The 16,528-nt window shown below is 37.1% G+C and overlaps 1 protein-coding gene across 1 annotated transcript in view; it reads left to right on the top strand.

The window, feature by feature from the left end:
- Positions 1-2,279: 2,279 nt before the first annotated feature.
- The window catches only part of LOC123381504, a 122,224-nt gene continuing 107,975 nt past the window's right edge, over positions 2,280-16,528 (top strand). Inside the window, exons 1-3 of the mRNA XM_045042717.1 lie at positions 2,280-2,327; positions 14,064-14,127; positions 14,656-15,097. Of these exons, the coding sequence (XP_044898652.1) occupies positions 2,280-2,327; positions 14,064-14,127; positions 14,656-15,097 (554 nt within the window). The remainder of the gene's footprint in view (positions 2,328-14,063; positions 14,128-14,655; positions 15,098-16,528) is intronic.

Here is a 16,528-nt window from a genome sequence, read left to right as displayed (position 1 = left end):
TTTGGTGCCCCTTTGGAGTTCAAAGATAACTCTGTTTGGATATTGTTGCATATAATGTATATTTTGGCTATACCATGTTTTGTTGACTTTATACATTAAGGATAATGTATTTATCATCTATGTTTTAAATATTTTTCTAGAATGCTAATTTTTAAAAGTCATGTTTATGGTATATTTGTTTTGCAGAATTTTTTCCCTCCATTTGTTTCTTTCACTTAGTATTATGCATTTAAGTTTCCTTCATGTCTTTTCAAGGTTTGGTAGCTCTTTTTTACATTTTTTTTAGGCCTGAATAATATTCCATTGTTTGGATGTACCACGGTTTGTTTATCCATTCACCTGCTGAAAGGTTGCTTTTGAGTCTGGGCAGTTATGAATAAAGTTGCTGTAAGTATCCATGTGTAGGTTTTGTGTAGATATAAATTTTCAACTCCTTTAGATAAATACCAAGAAGTGCAATTCCTAGATCATACGGTCAAAAGGATGCACAGAAACCACCAAACTGTCTGTATTATCTTACAATCCCACCAGCAATGAATGAGAATTTCTGTTCCTCCACATCCTCCCCAGCCATTGTTGTTGTCAGTGTTTCAGATATTGGATATTCAAATAGATGTGTAGTGTAATCACACTGTTGTTTTAATCCGTATAAAGTTTTGATTTAGCTGATAGCAGCAACAACAAAAAGAGCCTGCTGTAATTTTGAGAACCATTTTGTTGAATGCTGTGGTCAATTGGGGGAAAATTGTTAGCATAATAATACTGGGTTTTCCACTCTATGAATAGGGAATATCCATCCATTAATGTAAATCATCTTCAATTTCTCTCAGTAATATTTTAGAGTTTTTAGCGTGGAAGTCTTACATTCCTTTTGTTAAACTTATTTTCATATGTGTTACTTTTTGTGTGATTTTGAATTTTCAAATGTATGTTGCTAGTATTTAGGATAAGAAAACTTTTGTTGTTGTTGTTAATTTGGTCCTGAAATCTGAATACTCTCACTTATTTGTTCTACAAGTTATTTGTTATGTAGGTGGGCATGTGTGTTATGTGTGCATATGTGTGTGAATTCCTAGGATTTGGTTTTCTAAATATAGGATATCATGTCTGATGTGAATAAAGAGTGACTTATATCTTCCTTTCAAATGGTATGCTTTTAATTTTTTTTAAACAGATTTTTTTTTTCTTCATTGAACAGAACTATCAAAGGTGTTTGGAAGGACTTTGAGCACATGTGTTGGAATTGAATTAATATAACATGAGAGATACTTTAAACGGTGGTGGCAAAAAAAAAAAGAGAAACAATTACAGTTGCAGTAAGTGACATTAACACTCTGTCATTTTAATCCAAATTGGATTTTCAAAGGTCTTTTAAATGAGCTGTCTACTTAATGGATCTTGATAAAAAATTTCCAAAGGGAATATACACTCAATAAAAACATTTTTAGGTATTTTTACATTTCATGTTCCATTCCTAATCATCCAAGTAGATAAATAATAAGTAGAAGGAGAGGATGAGGGCATGTGTGCTCACTGAAGGTATTCAATCTTCTTCATATCTCCATGAGTCTGGAGGATAGGGGTGGATGTTCTCAGCGCCACAGCTTGTACAGTAGAAGAGAGACATAATGATGGTAGTTTGAGAGCTCGGTAATGATGCTCATACCAGCATGCAGAGCAGCGGCTAGGACATAAGGGTGGCAATTGCTAGTCACATTTGATTTCCACCTTATGTATACTCTGATCCTGAGGTCAAATTTTTGTCTCCACAAAAACTTAAACCACATGAAGAAAAGTTATATCAGATATTTTTCAAGAACAAAGAACTAATCAAAGGATTTCTGTGTCCATGGTAAATCCCTGTTAAAACATATATAATATTCTTTGTATCTTTATGACGATTCCCCCTTTATATGCATGCATAGTATAAGTAGTTATAGTAAGTCATGATAAGCTGAATTTTGTGATAATTTAGAAAATGACATCAAACAACTGCTTATATCATGGATGTCCGTGTCTAATAGGAAACAGATGTCTAGCTGGGCAAAAAATAGATAAATAAATTCTTAATTCAGGTTTTACTTTGGCTCTCCCTCCCCATCCCCTTAAAGGTAATGTTTTTCAATTGAATTGAAAAGGACTAAACAGATAGGTTATCAGGACTTGCTCAGTGAGCACCCAGGGACCCACTGCAAAGGTGGCCCAGAGGACTACAATCTCATGCACAGCACCTACTGTGCCAGCTCTGACACTTGTCCCAGTGTCAGCCAATTCACAGGATGGCAGACGACAAATCACTCAGCAAGCGCAATATTCATGGCTTTTCGGTAAGGTAGATGTTCATATTTTGACTTTAATAAATCAAAAACGAGGGTAAGAATGGTAAAATAGTGCACTGTTACACAAAATGAGAGAGAGAGAGAGAAAACAGGGGAAGGGAGGAAGGAAGGGAGGTAGGAAGGGAAGAAGAGAGAGAGAATGGAGCTTTGCATCAAACAACAATGACAGTATTTGATGCAGAAAAGATTATGACTAATTCAATCCCACAATCCTAGTGTACCAACCAAAAACAAAAGAGAGAACAGGGTTGAGAAAGGAAGAAAGGAAGAATGGAAGGAAGAAAGGAATGAAGGAAGGAAAAGAGTCATAGTCAGTAATATGATAGATTGCCCAGCCTGTAAACATGACTAACAGGAGAGTTTCACCTAAAACAATCTAATTCCAAAATATATATGCAATTCAAAGCATCAAGCTCTAGGCTTGATGAAATGCTTCCAGAACTGCATTTCTTTAAGAAATATTGCTAAGTTTAATTTTCACCACTGCCTCAGAACTTATTTGGTCTCTCTAAATTAGTCCCACAACTGCTTTCATATTCCCTTCCACATTAATCATATTTAATGATGGCCATGCTATATACATGCATTTTTATTTAACTAAAAAAAAATTCCAATAATACTTTCTACTCTTGTGGTGTAACTGAGACTTCAAAAAAAAAAAAAAAGAAAAAAAATAGATGACCCATGCAAACCTCTCACAGAATGTCTACTGAGTTATTCACATGAGAATCAATATACACAAAATGGTAGTTTCTCTGTGGAAAATAAAAACATGGGCCATGTCCTTTATTTCTATTAACAAACACCCTAATTTTATATAAATATACTCCCCTCTGTTCACCAGGAATCATGTCTTTTCTTTGATCATGTATTTTCAGCCGCTAGATTTTTACAAACCCAGAAATGTTATTGTAGGTTTTTAAGAGGCTATTCCTAGCATAATAATGGCATATTATCAGACTGGCAACTTACACTGGCCCGGGTTTCTCCAAGTCTAGAAACTAACCTTCAGGATAAGAGTGTCAGGAAGTATCAGACTAACACATTCAGAAGTTGATTTACTGACTGCATTGTCTAGGTGCTGAGATAGAAATAAAATGAATGAAATTTGCTTGAGCTTTAGGTGGTAATTTGCCTAGGCTCTGTCCGAATAAACCTGACTTAAAAACCATATGAGTTATCGGAATTAGCAGCCTTCTAAAAGAGCATGTTCAGAAGCTAAACACTCTACTTGGCAACGTGGAATAGATTGACTTGTGTAAGACTACGTAGTCCTAGATTTCTGAAATCTAGACCTATTCCTTTCTTAAAGAACTGAATGCAGTCATGGGTGTTGACTTCATTTGCTAACACAGATGACACTGAAGAGGGTTTATTGATTCCAACCCTTCTTTATCACTTCTTTGCCAGTGGAATCTTTCATGATGACATAATTAGCCTAATTTTCCTGTCATTCTTTCTTTATTTAACTCTAGCGTGTATTCTGTTACTAATCCATTGTAACTTGCTGGAGCAAAGAGCTCAGAAGTAGGTTTTCTAGGTCCTATTGTCACCTGAACACTTGTCAGTTTTGAGAACTTAGACACTCCTTCTGTTGTGTCAGCTGCAAGAAATAAATTTTACTATGTATTTACCAATTTGGGATGCAATTTATATTGTTTATGGACAAGAATAACTGTTCAAATTTTGTTCTCAGAACACGTTCACAATTTTAAAAATTATTGAGAGCCCCATGAGGTTTTGTTTATATATATTATGTCTATTATTTACTATAGTCAAAACTGGAAGAAAATTTAAGTATTTGTAATACTTTAAATAACATTATAAACATTATCTATTAATATAAATAACAATTTTTATGAAATATGCTTTAAAAATAAGAAAATTAATAGAGTGGCATTGTTTGATATTTCTTCAATGATCTTTCTTTATTATTTCCACTTCTGCATTCAGTCTGTTGTGATATATAAAGCATCTAGCTTTTGGAAAGTTTATCTATACAGTTGTGGAAGAATGAAAGTAAAAATAGAAGAGTTTTGTCTTATATTTTTGTCTGTATAATTATGTCTGTATAATTATGAAAAACAGATCTGATCTCATTAACACCTTACAAGGGGTCCAAGCCACACTTTGAGAACCACTGAATTGTAGTGTCATCAAATGGAACTTGAAAACTAATAGACATAGAAATATTATCCAGGGAGCCTGGGTACCTCAGTCGGTTGAGTGTCCCATTTTGGCTCAGGTCCTGATCTCATGATTTGGGGGTTCAACCTTTGCGTCTGGCTCACTGCTATCAGCATGGAGCCTACTTTGGATCCTCTGTCCCCTTCTTTCTGTCCCTCCTCTGCTGGCACTCTGTCAAAAGTAAATAAACATTTTTTAAAAAAAGAATATTCTCTAAGTTTGCTTATAATGCTGAAATGGAAGAACTAAAATGAAGAATGTAAACTAAAAAAAATTAACCACACTCATCATTAACTTGATTGACTTTCCATTAGATAAATAATGAAAAACTCTCTGGGTTAAAGAACAGATACCCAAAGATCTCTTTGTGAGCAAAGATACAAGAAGATGATCCTACAAAAAGGTAGTTTTATGATTTTGGTGAACAATTAAAAACTTAAATAAATAAACCATTCTATTAAAGAATTTTTTTTTTAAAGTGTCCAATAAGGAGGCCGAATCTGAGATTCCAACTGGAAGTCCATAATAATTTCAAAGAGGCCAGATGAAGGTGTGAATCAAAGTAAGAGACATAAGAGTGAGTCCTGCAGAGATATCTATTTTGAGAAAATGTGATTAGGAGCATTGTAGGAGGCTAAGACCTTGGAAAATTTTCTAGAAGTGCTAGATTAGAGCGGGAAAGGCTCTGATGTATTGACACTTGAATAGGTAGATTGATGAAATTAACAGAATTAGACACAAAACAATCATTTAACAAAATGCTTTAGAAATTTCTAAAGTGTTATTTTCTTTTTATATTTTTGAAAGCAGGCAGACTAATAATTACATTTGCCAACAACACCACTTTTTAAAAATAAAAACTAGAATGTCATGCCAACTGGCATGATATTCTCAGTGAAAATAAAATTCAAAGAAATGAAGAAAAATTTATCTTCTTAACATGTAATTATTAGCCAGAGGAATCTGTTTGTTCTGTTTTATCCATCTGTCCCAAGTTGATAGAAAATTATTCATTAAACTCCAGAATAAGACTATTGTATTTTAATACCAGAAAGATTTGGCCTTTGATTATTGTCATTGGTATTCAGAAGAAGATTTTGACTAATTCCGTATTTGTCCACAAACATCACAAAAACAAATAATGGGTTTCCTTCAGATAACAAAATGTGTCTAGGAGTATTTCAGAAAGGCTAGAGTTCCTATAAAGCATTAAAATATTCCCAGATAACAACATTTGGCTGCCTACAAAAGATCAGATGTCCTACAATTTATTCTATGGTGAGAAATCTGATTGGCGTTTAAATATTACTGAGAAGAGCTATGTTAGTTTGAGGGTTCTTGTTTAAGACCCCATTTTAGTTGTTGAAGTTGGGAGCGGGGATATGTCCTAAGAATATTATCAGTAAAAGTAAGCATTTATAGAGGATCTACTGTGTGTCAGATGCCACCACTATCCAATACTTATAGGGAAATTGTGTGTGTGTGTGTGTGTGTGTGTGTGTGTGTGTAATGCTTGGGAGGTGTAATATTGTGCTTTATAAGAAATACATAGTTGGTCATTCATATATTTGGTTTCTGGCCACAGTTTCTGACTCACAGCTCCTAAAGCCCTTGGAATTTCCAGTGTTGAGAGTGCTAAAGATATCTTTTGTTATATTAATGAGGTGACTTTGGCCACACCTGAGGATGGGGGTGCTGATTACCATTGGAGACAACCATTTGATTAGAGGGTTGGGATTTTTTAGCCCACCTCCTGCCCTCCCAGGAGGGGAGAGGCACTGGAGATTGAAGCAATTACAAATGGCCAATGATGTAATCAATGATGCCTATGTAATGAAGCTGCCTTGAAAACTCAAAAGGAGTGAGTTCAGACAACTTTTGGGTTGGTGAACACCTGTTGCTGGGAAAATGACACTTCTGGAAGTCAGGGAAGCTCCATTCCCTTGCCCTATATATATTTTCCATATAGCTGTTCTTGACTTCTGTCCTATTTATTTTAAAGATTTTTTATTTTTAAGTAATCTCTACACCCAACATGTGGCTCAAACTCACAATGCTGAGAGCATGATTCATATGCTTTTCTGACTGAGCTAGCCAGGCACACTGACTTTTATAATAAACTGGGATCTAGTAAGTACAATGTTTCTCTGAGTTCTATGAGCTGCTCTAACAAATAAATCAAACGCAAGAAAGAGGTCCTGGAAACCTAATTTATAGCCAGTCTGTCAGAAGTACAGTTAACCACCTGAGCTTGTGACTGGCAACTGTAGTAGGAGGGATCAGTCTTCTTATAGGACTGAACTTTTAAACTATGAAATCTGATGCTATCTGCAGGAGGTAGTGTCAGAATCGATTTGAATTCTAGGAAACCCAGGTAGTGTTTTGAGCATTGCTTGGAGTGGCCAGGGGACAGTCCCACCACCATCACCACCTTTGGAAATTGAGCGTCGGAACACCAAAAAGAGGAGGTATTTGACTCTGGCAAAGAATCAAGAATATATCTGCCTGGGATGGGTTAGACACCTAAAGTGCCCTTATTTTAAAAGCATGGATAAATTTGCATCAATATACCAGGAAAACTTCATTGAGCAACTGCTTCTAAAATTAGGCGTCGAGAATGGGTGAAATTGGATCACAAGGATTCATGATGGAGGAGGGTTGGGTTAGGGCTGTTGTGCTAATTGCAATATAGGCCAGATAAATGGTACAGGTAGAAGCCCTGTGGAGAAAATGAGCAAACCACATGAGAAAGGGAAGAGGTGTTATATAACATAGAATAATCAATATGTGTGTGTTGCTCGGGAGTATAGAGCAGGAAATAAATTTGGATTAGCAGAGAAGAATCTAGATACAGAAATATTGAAATCGACACTGAGGAATCAGAATTGAGCTTAACCATTATAGATTTCTGATCAGGACATTATTATGCAGGAAGTAGTGTTTTAAGAAGATACTGAGTACTAGATGCACAGGAGACTGGGAAAAATTAAAAACAAGAATCAGTCATTTTATAAGATAATTTATAAGTCATCATATAAGATAATTGAGATCAATTATTTTATAACCATGTTACATTCCAATAAGGTGAATGTTTTAATTCTTTAGGTTGCAGAAAGAACTTTAAATTTATTTTATTTCCTTACTTTTAATAATTACCTTTATTTTGAGTATGTGTTACGTGTTACAATTGACCCTTGAGCAACAAAGGTGTGTACTGCATAGGTCAACTTATAAGTGCATTTTTTTTGTTATAAAATTCTTTTATTGACATATAATTGGTGTGTATCTGTATTAGTTTCAGGTGTACCACATAATGATTCCATATTTGTGTGTATTTTGAAATGATCACAATAAGACTGGTTACCATCCATCACCTCACATAGTTAACAAACATTTTTCTCGTGTGATGAGAACTTTTAAGGTCTCTTCTCTTAGCAACTTTCAAATCTACAATACAGCATTATTAACTATAGCCACCATGCTGTATACTACATCCCCATAACTTATTTTATAGCTGGAAGTTTGTACTTTTTAACCCCCTTTATGCAATTCTTAAGAGATTTATTGCTTCTAACCATTGTTTTTAATTTTTTGGTGATGGCAAAGTACTATAAATACAAATGTATTCTCTCTTCCTTATGATTTTCTTTAATTGTTTTTAATTTTTATTTATTTTTTTTTGAGAGAGAGACAGAGTGCGAGTTGGGGAGGGGCAGAGAGTGGGAGACACAGAATCTGAAGCAGGCTCCAGTCTCTGGACTGTCAGCACAGAGTCTGACATGGGGCTTGAACTAGTGAACCATGGGATCATGACCTGAGCCAAAGTCGGCCACTTAACTGACTGAGCCACACAGGCGCCCCTTCCTTATGATTTTCTTAATAACATTTTCTTTTCTGTAGGAACGAATACAGCATATAATACATATACAAAATATGTATTACTAGACTTTATGTTATCAGTAAGGCTTCCAATCAACAGTAGGCTCTTAGTAGTTTTGGAAGTCGGAAGTTATATTCAGATTTTCAGCTGCACAGGGGTTGGTGACCCTAACCTCTGCATTGTTCAAGGGTCAACCTTTATATTTATAAATTATAATTTTATAATCATATTTTATAAATATAAGTACATGAAATGGATGATTAATGAAATATTTAATAATAGTAGTGTGTGATCCTAAAAGTTTGTAGATAACATTTAGATGAAGCCAGGCTAAGGTGGTAGAATTGATACTGAATTAGGGAGCCTAAAAATAAAATCAGGAGCTTGTCTATGACAAATATCATAAAGGGAAGTACAAAAGAATAAGCACCATATTGGGACTAGACAGAAAGGATAGCACAGTGAAAACTGATGCTAAGCTTTTGTGCCTGAAAACTGAGCTTGTGTTGCTGTGTAACAAAATTTTGATCTTTTTTGAGGATGAAATCTGATGGTAAGTGGTCAGTTTGATTTGGAAATTTTGTCTAGCATCCTATATACTGTCACATGGGTACAAAACACCCTACATTTCCTTATTTTATATCAAGTTAAAAAATGTTATGTGAACACTTATTATGTGCTAAATAATGCTGAGAATCCAGAAGAGGATAAAAGAATCTCTGAGCTTCAAGATACAATATTGGGTGAATACACACATAAATGTGTCCGTTTGCCACAGAGCCTAGTTACTGTCATATGTGATTTCTGTGTAAGTTGTTATAGGAATGACGATGTTGGAGCTATTGATTCTGTCTGGGGGGCATCAAAAAAGAGCTGGCATTTGTCCGCAGAATTCAAATCCTTTATATATTTATCATTTGGATACATATTACATTTGACAAAATTTTTTTTTTTAATTTTTTTTAAATTTTTTTTTCAACGTTTATTTATTTTTGGGACAGAGAGAGACAGAGCATGAACGGGGGAGGGGCAGAGAGAGGGAGACACAGAATCGGAAACAGGCTCCAGGCTCTGAGCCATCAGCCCAGAGCCCGACGCGGGGCTCGAACTCACGGACCGCGAGATCGCGACCTGGCTGAAGTGGGACACTTAACCGACTGCGCCACCCAGGCGCCCCTGACAAAATTATTAATAAGAATAATTGCTCCTTGCCTCAAAGAAGTAAAGTACTGTTTTCTATATTCACTAATACTAAACATCGAACTGTTCGTTCATTCTTCCCATCATCACTATGGGTTGTGACCTCAAAAAATGATAGACAATTTTTAAAAACAAGTGATATTACAGAGGTGCATGATACTGCATGTGGTTAAGCAAAGTCAACTAATTAGATGACATTAACAACCCCCGATTTAAAAATATATAGAAAAGAAACCACTGTAACCTTCCAAGCGAAATCATAACACTTTATTAGAGATTCACGATATATTTATAGTTGTTACTAGTAGCACTATAATGCCAAACGTTACCATGAAATGATTCTTGCCACCTTTACAACACCATTACCATCTTCATATGTCACTTACGGACTTAAATAAGAAATCTAGCTATTAAGTATCTTTCTGGCATGCTCTGTATGCAAGAGTGTGTATAAATACATACACAGTACCCAAATATTTATATATTTGAAAAAAATATCTGAAGCTTGTAAATTGAGTCATTTTATGAATTTTTTCCATTACCAATATCAGAATTTCTTTGATTTGCATATTATTTGGAATGTATTTTAACAAACAGATTTTTATAATTTCAGAGCAAAATAGGATGGTTAATGTAAGAATGATAGTTTAAATGGCAATAGAGGTACATACATACCTCTGTCATCTATCTTCTGAGGTGTTGGGTTTGGAATAAAGTATAGAGGTTTCAATCTTCAAATACTTTCTACTAAGTCAGTGGATGACATTTTAACATGTTACAGTCAGAAAGCCAGATTCTATGGATGCACATGATAATATACGTCTTTATACGGTTTTAAGAGTTGTGCAGCAATTCAAATATTATCCAAAAGCCATTTTCTATATGTGAGATAAATGTTTGTTCCTTTAGAGGTGAGTCTAAACACACATCAACTTTGTGTTCTTTTGATTCGTCACATATCACCGGAGATCAAAATTAAGTTTCCAGTTTTGTCTGCATCTTTCTGACATTTGGCTCTTTAACATCTGAATGCTTCTATTATTTAACTGAAAATTCAGTCTTAGATTGAAGATGTAAAGCCAGATATAATAGGCAATAGGCTGAACTACTTGAGATGCCTCTAGAAATAGAGGCAGGAAGAGAATTAATTATCCTGAGAGGTGGAAAAGTCAAAAGTATAAGTAGACTCAAGAAGGACTTAGATACATTTGAGGGTGAGAGATCAAGGGTGAGTTATCAACACATATGCAGGGTTTTGTCCACAGTCCTCAAGAGTATTATCACGTGTAGCATAACAAAGGAGGTCATATTAAGTTTGCTCAGAGGAACTACTAGTTGTTTCCTGGAGCGTACACTGAAGAAAATTACGGGACAGGTTGTAAGTGCAATCGGAATGGGGCTAAGATTAATAAAAACGCCTGCTATGGATGGATGTCGGCGAGTGCTGGCATGGATGCCAGTATTTTGCTACTGTGGATATAATGGGTATCTATTCACTTTCCCATTCAGCATCAAACACTTTTCCCCTGGTAGACGGTATGCAGATCCTTCCGTGGCCACCAACTCAGCCTCCGATTTTAATTCATGAATTTTATGTGGAGTTGACTCTGCTTCCAAACTCCAGGAAGAAACAAGGACCATGGGCTTGTTAAAACATAAATTATTTCCTCTGGCACTAGGTGTTGGATTCAGGGAAGAGCGTTTGACCTACTCAATGATGTAAGACTTAGATTTTTGCTGGATCTTTCAAAAGAGTAGGACCATTGTCTTTTTGGCTAAAGTGAACTTATTAGAACGTAAGCCTGTCGCTACAAAAAAAGATCCTTGGAATCCTAGAATAAAGCCAGGTGGTAAGAGGGGTGAAAACTGAAACAAAACAAATTCCTGATTACATCAATTAAAATAAGCTAAACACAAAGGTAGATACCCCTATAAATCTCAGTCATTTGAGTGCACAAACTCGATTTGACTTAGGTCAGTTTGAGTTGGATTTTCCATCACTTGCAAAACAGTCTTAATATAACTGACATGTCTCATCTGTTTGATCACAACCAGCGTCAGTAACAGTTTTTGTGTTCATTACATACCAGAGAGCTGTTGCTTTAACAGTGGCCTGCATATGGACCCGATGGTGGCAAAGTTTGATAGGTGTATATATTCACAATCTCATGAGTACAGAAGAGGTGAACATGTATTTGGTGTTAGAGGATGAGGCCCTGATACACTCATAAGACAGCACACTCTTGACCAAAGAAGAAGTCACTACAACAATTGGCTGGGCCAAGTGCATTGCCTTGTATATTGTCTGGTTTGGCTTCCTTCCAAATCCACAGATGCTCTTAAATTGTCTCCTTTCAAATTGTATATATTTTGGAATGCTAACAGCTAGTAATCCCTTTCCTCCTAGCAGGAAATAAGTTAATAGCTGCCAGAGAGACAGCTGGAATGGGTGCTGAGTTGAGGGAGGGGGTGTGTGAAGGAATACAAATATGTCTTGTCTTTGAGGGAGTGTGAGAAGTTCATGCTGATCGAATGTTTAATGATGCCCACAATAAGTTGTCTAGATCATAGCTGGCTATAGTTCTGTCATGCTATATTTTCACTTTTGTGGACTATGATGAGCATGTCTTAGATTTCCAGTCCCTGTTTTATACCAAGACTTGCAATTAGCATACATTAATATAATAGAACACAGGTGTACATTACTGAGTAATTATGTGTACACACAGGGACATATATGTGTGAATTTTCTGCTGTGGATTTACAAGGAATAAATGAATACATATTCTTTTCTACCGAATACTTTTCTTCTCCATATTCTTCAACCCTACAGGATGGGATAAGTATCTGTGTGTGTGTATGTGTAAATGTGTGGGTTTCAAAAAGCATGAGGAGAATTTGCTAAATTGGGGGCGGGAGAGGCTGGCAGAGGACACAACCCAGAGATAATTTTTGGACATTTTATATTGAAGTCCATCAAAAGGAGTCGATTAGATTATGCTCAAACACTGTACCCAGTGGACGACAGGTTAAATGAGGGTGGCTGTATCCAAATCTATAAATACTGTTCTTATGTACTAGTGCCTTGAGAGTGGAGTGGCAGTCAGTGAAAGATAAGACTAAGTACCTAGAATACGTAAACGTAGGAGAAAAAGAACCCAAGCCAATATATAGCACACTCTGATCCATACGCTGATATCTCCATGGGCTGAGCACTCCCACCCCAGAAACGCCCAGAGCTGTCACTGCTTGTCCGGGTTATTTCCGTCTCTGATCCTTGTCTCAAAAGACATTCTTGAAAAAAAGACGATAAAAGAGCAACTCCGAGGAAAAAGAACACCATCGCCACACACTTAACTAATTCCACGTAAAGAGGTGTAAACACCAGTTTCTGGGAAAACTGGGAAGCTGAGCCCTAGCTATGTGCATTTCTCCCCATTTCTTCTTTCTCCAAGCAGACTAGCAGCACAAAGAAATGTCTCCTGTTGAAAATTTACTCTTTGATTTGTATTTCCACATTTGATATGCTGCCTGGGGAGATTTTTTTTTTTCAAATTCAGATTTCTAGGTTCCTTGTCTATTATTTTGATTCAGGAAATACAGTTGGGCATTTGAGAAACTGCATTTTTAACAAACCCCTTAGGTTTTGTTTCCTGAAATATGTTTCCTGAAAGAATGCATGGAATTTGAGGTAAAACAAACATAAAAGTGTAAACTCTTCTAGTAAATAAGCCAGTTGGAAATGGAAAGAATGAAGTACAGGAGTCAGAAAAGATAAAGGGAAACTTTTTTTTTTTTAAAGCAGGTTTTTAAGTTTGTTGTTTTTAGAAAAAGAATACGGTTCATCACTTAGGATTATATTTCAGTCTATCAACATGCTTACAAATGCATGTCTTTAAATTCAGCAGTTTTCACTTTTCCAAAATTTTTAAATTCCAGTTAAAAAAAATCACAATCACAATAGGCAAAATAATGGTTGGATTAATTTTTGATATGTCTATATCAAACGTCCATTAGTATTGAATTCATTCCATCTCTGGTATTTTATATCACAATTAGAAAAGACCATAATTTGGGGCGCCTGGGTGGCTCAGTCGGTTACGTGTCCGACTTCGGCTCAGGTCATGATCCCGCGGTTCGTGATTTCAAGCCCCACGAAGGGCTGTGTGCTGACCGCGCAGAGCCTGGAGCCTGATTCAGATTCTGTGCCTCCCCCTCTCTCTGCCCCTCCCCCATTCACACTCTATCTCTCTCAAAAATAAATGAACGGTAGAAAGAAAAAAAAAGACCATAATTTTAATGTGTGTGCTACTGAGATCATCACTGAACCTGTTTTTGTTTGTTTTGTTTAATTGTTAAATTTAGGATCTATAATCTATAGGTTCTGCTCTGGATAATACTGGAACTATCGCTCACAGGACTCTCTCATTTCACTCTATTGTTTCTTTACTTCATAGTCAACTCACAGGTTGGTCCAAATGAATTGGGAGACTAATGAAGACTCTCCTATTCATCATTCTGGTAAGCCTATCACAAGAGACAAAGATTAAAAGCCCCTGTACTATGAGGTTGATAAAAGATAGCTTCCTCTGTTTCTTTGTGATAAGTTTACTTCCTTCTGGGTTTCTATAAAATTATGGAGTCTCTTCTTTTCATGAACATCTCTGTGTTTACTAAGAGACAATAATTCAATCTATGATATATTCATAAAATCTCAGATGCAAGTTATATATCTCTAATGAAGCCACAGGTAAAATAAAAAAAAAATTCAACCATTTTTTGAAATTAAATTTTTGTCATGGATGTTTCTCTTTTGTTCCACATTGAGGCTTTTCATCAGTTGATTGAAGCAGGATTTAAATGGGATTAAAATCGTACGTCCATGCGCCGCAGAGCATTTTACAGTTGAGAAACACTTTCATAAAAATAGATGTTTAAAAGTAAATAACTCTGTATCACCTGAACCCAACCACAAAATCAACCTGAATTAAATTATTCATTGCTAAGTGATTAACAATTACAGGTGAACATTCACGCTGCCGCCTGCAGGTGGTCAAGGCTGCCCTGGGCCGCCTCAACCACCCCCCACCCCCACCCCAGTTCCCCGGACGCCACAGGGTATAAATTTCCCCTCGGGAGACACCTGCGCTCCAGAGGGAGGTAAGTGGGGGAGCGTGGAGGTGTTGCTCCTGCGTTCCAGTGAGGTAGAGAGAGGCCTGAATCTGGCCTCGCTGGGAAAAAGAAACAAAACAACAGCAGACCAACTAAACACCAGCCTGAAACACCTGGAGCTGATAAGCAACAACCACCAAAAGGCGGTGCTGGTGCTGGTGCTGGTGAGGGGAGCAAGGCGGAGCGCCAAGACTGCGCCGCCGGCCAGCAGGCCTGTGGGTGTGTGCCAAGGCCGGAGCTCGGAGCCGGCGGAGGAGCCTCCTTCGCGCGAAGTCTGGACGCCTCTCCATTGGCTGCCTCGGCCCGGGCCCTGGGAAGGGTGAGTCGGGGGCAAGGCCTTTAAGAGCGTTTCTCTGGGTCCATACATCTCTGTGGATCTCCTGGGCTCTATCCCCTGTTGTTCATCAAAGCTGGGTGTTTTGAGCGCTCATCTTTGAGTGGCGGGTCTTAGAAGTTGGGGTGCCCAGTGTGGGGTTCAAGCTCTGCTTTTGAGTTCCCTCCCGATTTGGGGTCGCTGTGCCAGGGCCGAGTTCGTGGACCTGCTTGGATGTGGGCCTTCTCTCCTTTGTCCGGCGTGCGAAAGGCCGTCGGTCAGTTTTCCCAACGGCCTCGTTCGCTCTGCAGCCGACGCACGTTTGGTGGGTCTGTGGGCGGAGCTGAGTTCAGGATTCTCCGTGTTGCTATCTGGAAACCTTAAATTCTTAAATTCTGCCAGCTGTGAATTTCTTCTTCGTTTTTTGAATTTTGTCATTTCAAGAATTCTGTATAAATTGAATCCTACAGTATGTAATCTTTGGAGGTTGGCTTTGCCATGAAGCAGAATTCCCTGGGGATCTGTCACGTCCCTGTGTCCATCTGGGGTTTGCCCTTTTTATTACTCAGTGGTAGTCTGTGTTATGAATGTGCCACACATCAACACTTGTTGCTGTAGGCAAGATTGTTTCCAGCTTTTGACCATTACAATTAAAGCTACTGTAAACACTTATGTACAAGTTTTTGTGTGAACAAGTTTTTATTTCCCTAAGCTAAATGCCCAGGAGAGTATAATTCCTGGGTCATAATGGCAAGCATACCTTATCCTGGGTCCCCCCGCCCCAGGAAGGTGAACATAGTGTGTATCATTGCCAGCGTTTGATTTTGTCACTATTTAGTTTTAGCCATAAGATAGATATGTAGTTATATTTTGTTTTTATTGTCATTCTTATTTCCCTAATGAAAAATACTTTTGGACCTATCTTTTATTGGTTATTTCCCACTTGGATGTACTCTTTTGTGAAATACCTTTTGCCAATCTTCTAACTGGATTTCTTTTTTCTTTTCTTTTCTTTTCTTTTTTTTTTTCTATAGAGTTTGGAGATTTTTTTTTTTTAAGTTTATTTACTGGGAGAGAGACAGATAGTGTAAGTGGGGGGAGAGGCAGAGAGAGATGGAGCCAGAGAGAATCCCAAGCAGCACAGAGACTGATGTGGGGCTCGAACTCAGGAAATCATGAGATCATGATCAGAGCCAAAACCAAGAGTCGGATACTTAACCGACTGAGCCCCAAGAATTCTTTATATATTCTAGATAGCATTCTTTTTTTCAGACAGGTAGTTTAGAAATATTTTCTTTCACTGTTTAGCTTGTATTTTATCCTCAACAGAGTATTTCACGGAGCAAAAGTTTTTAATTTTCATGAAGTGTAATTTATATTTTTTTCATTTCATAGATGGTGCTTTTGGTGTAAATTCAGGAAGCCTTTCGAAAAGAA

The sequence above is a fragment of the Felis catus genome, chromosome D4 (assembly GCF_018350175.1).
Source record: "Felis catus isolate Fca126 chromosome D4, F.catus_Fca126_mat1.0, whole genome shotgun sequence".
NCBI lineage: Eukaryota > Metazoa > Chordata > Mammalia > Carnivora > Felidae > Felis > Felis catus.
The sequence above is the reverse complement of the archived record's forward strand: the minus strand, read 5'-3'. Positions and strand labels throughout refer to the sequence as shown.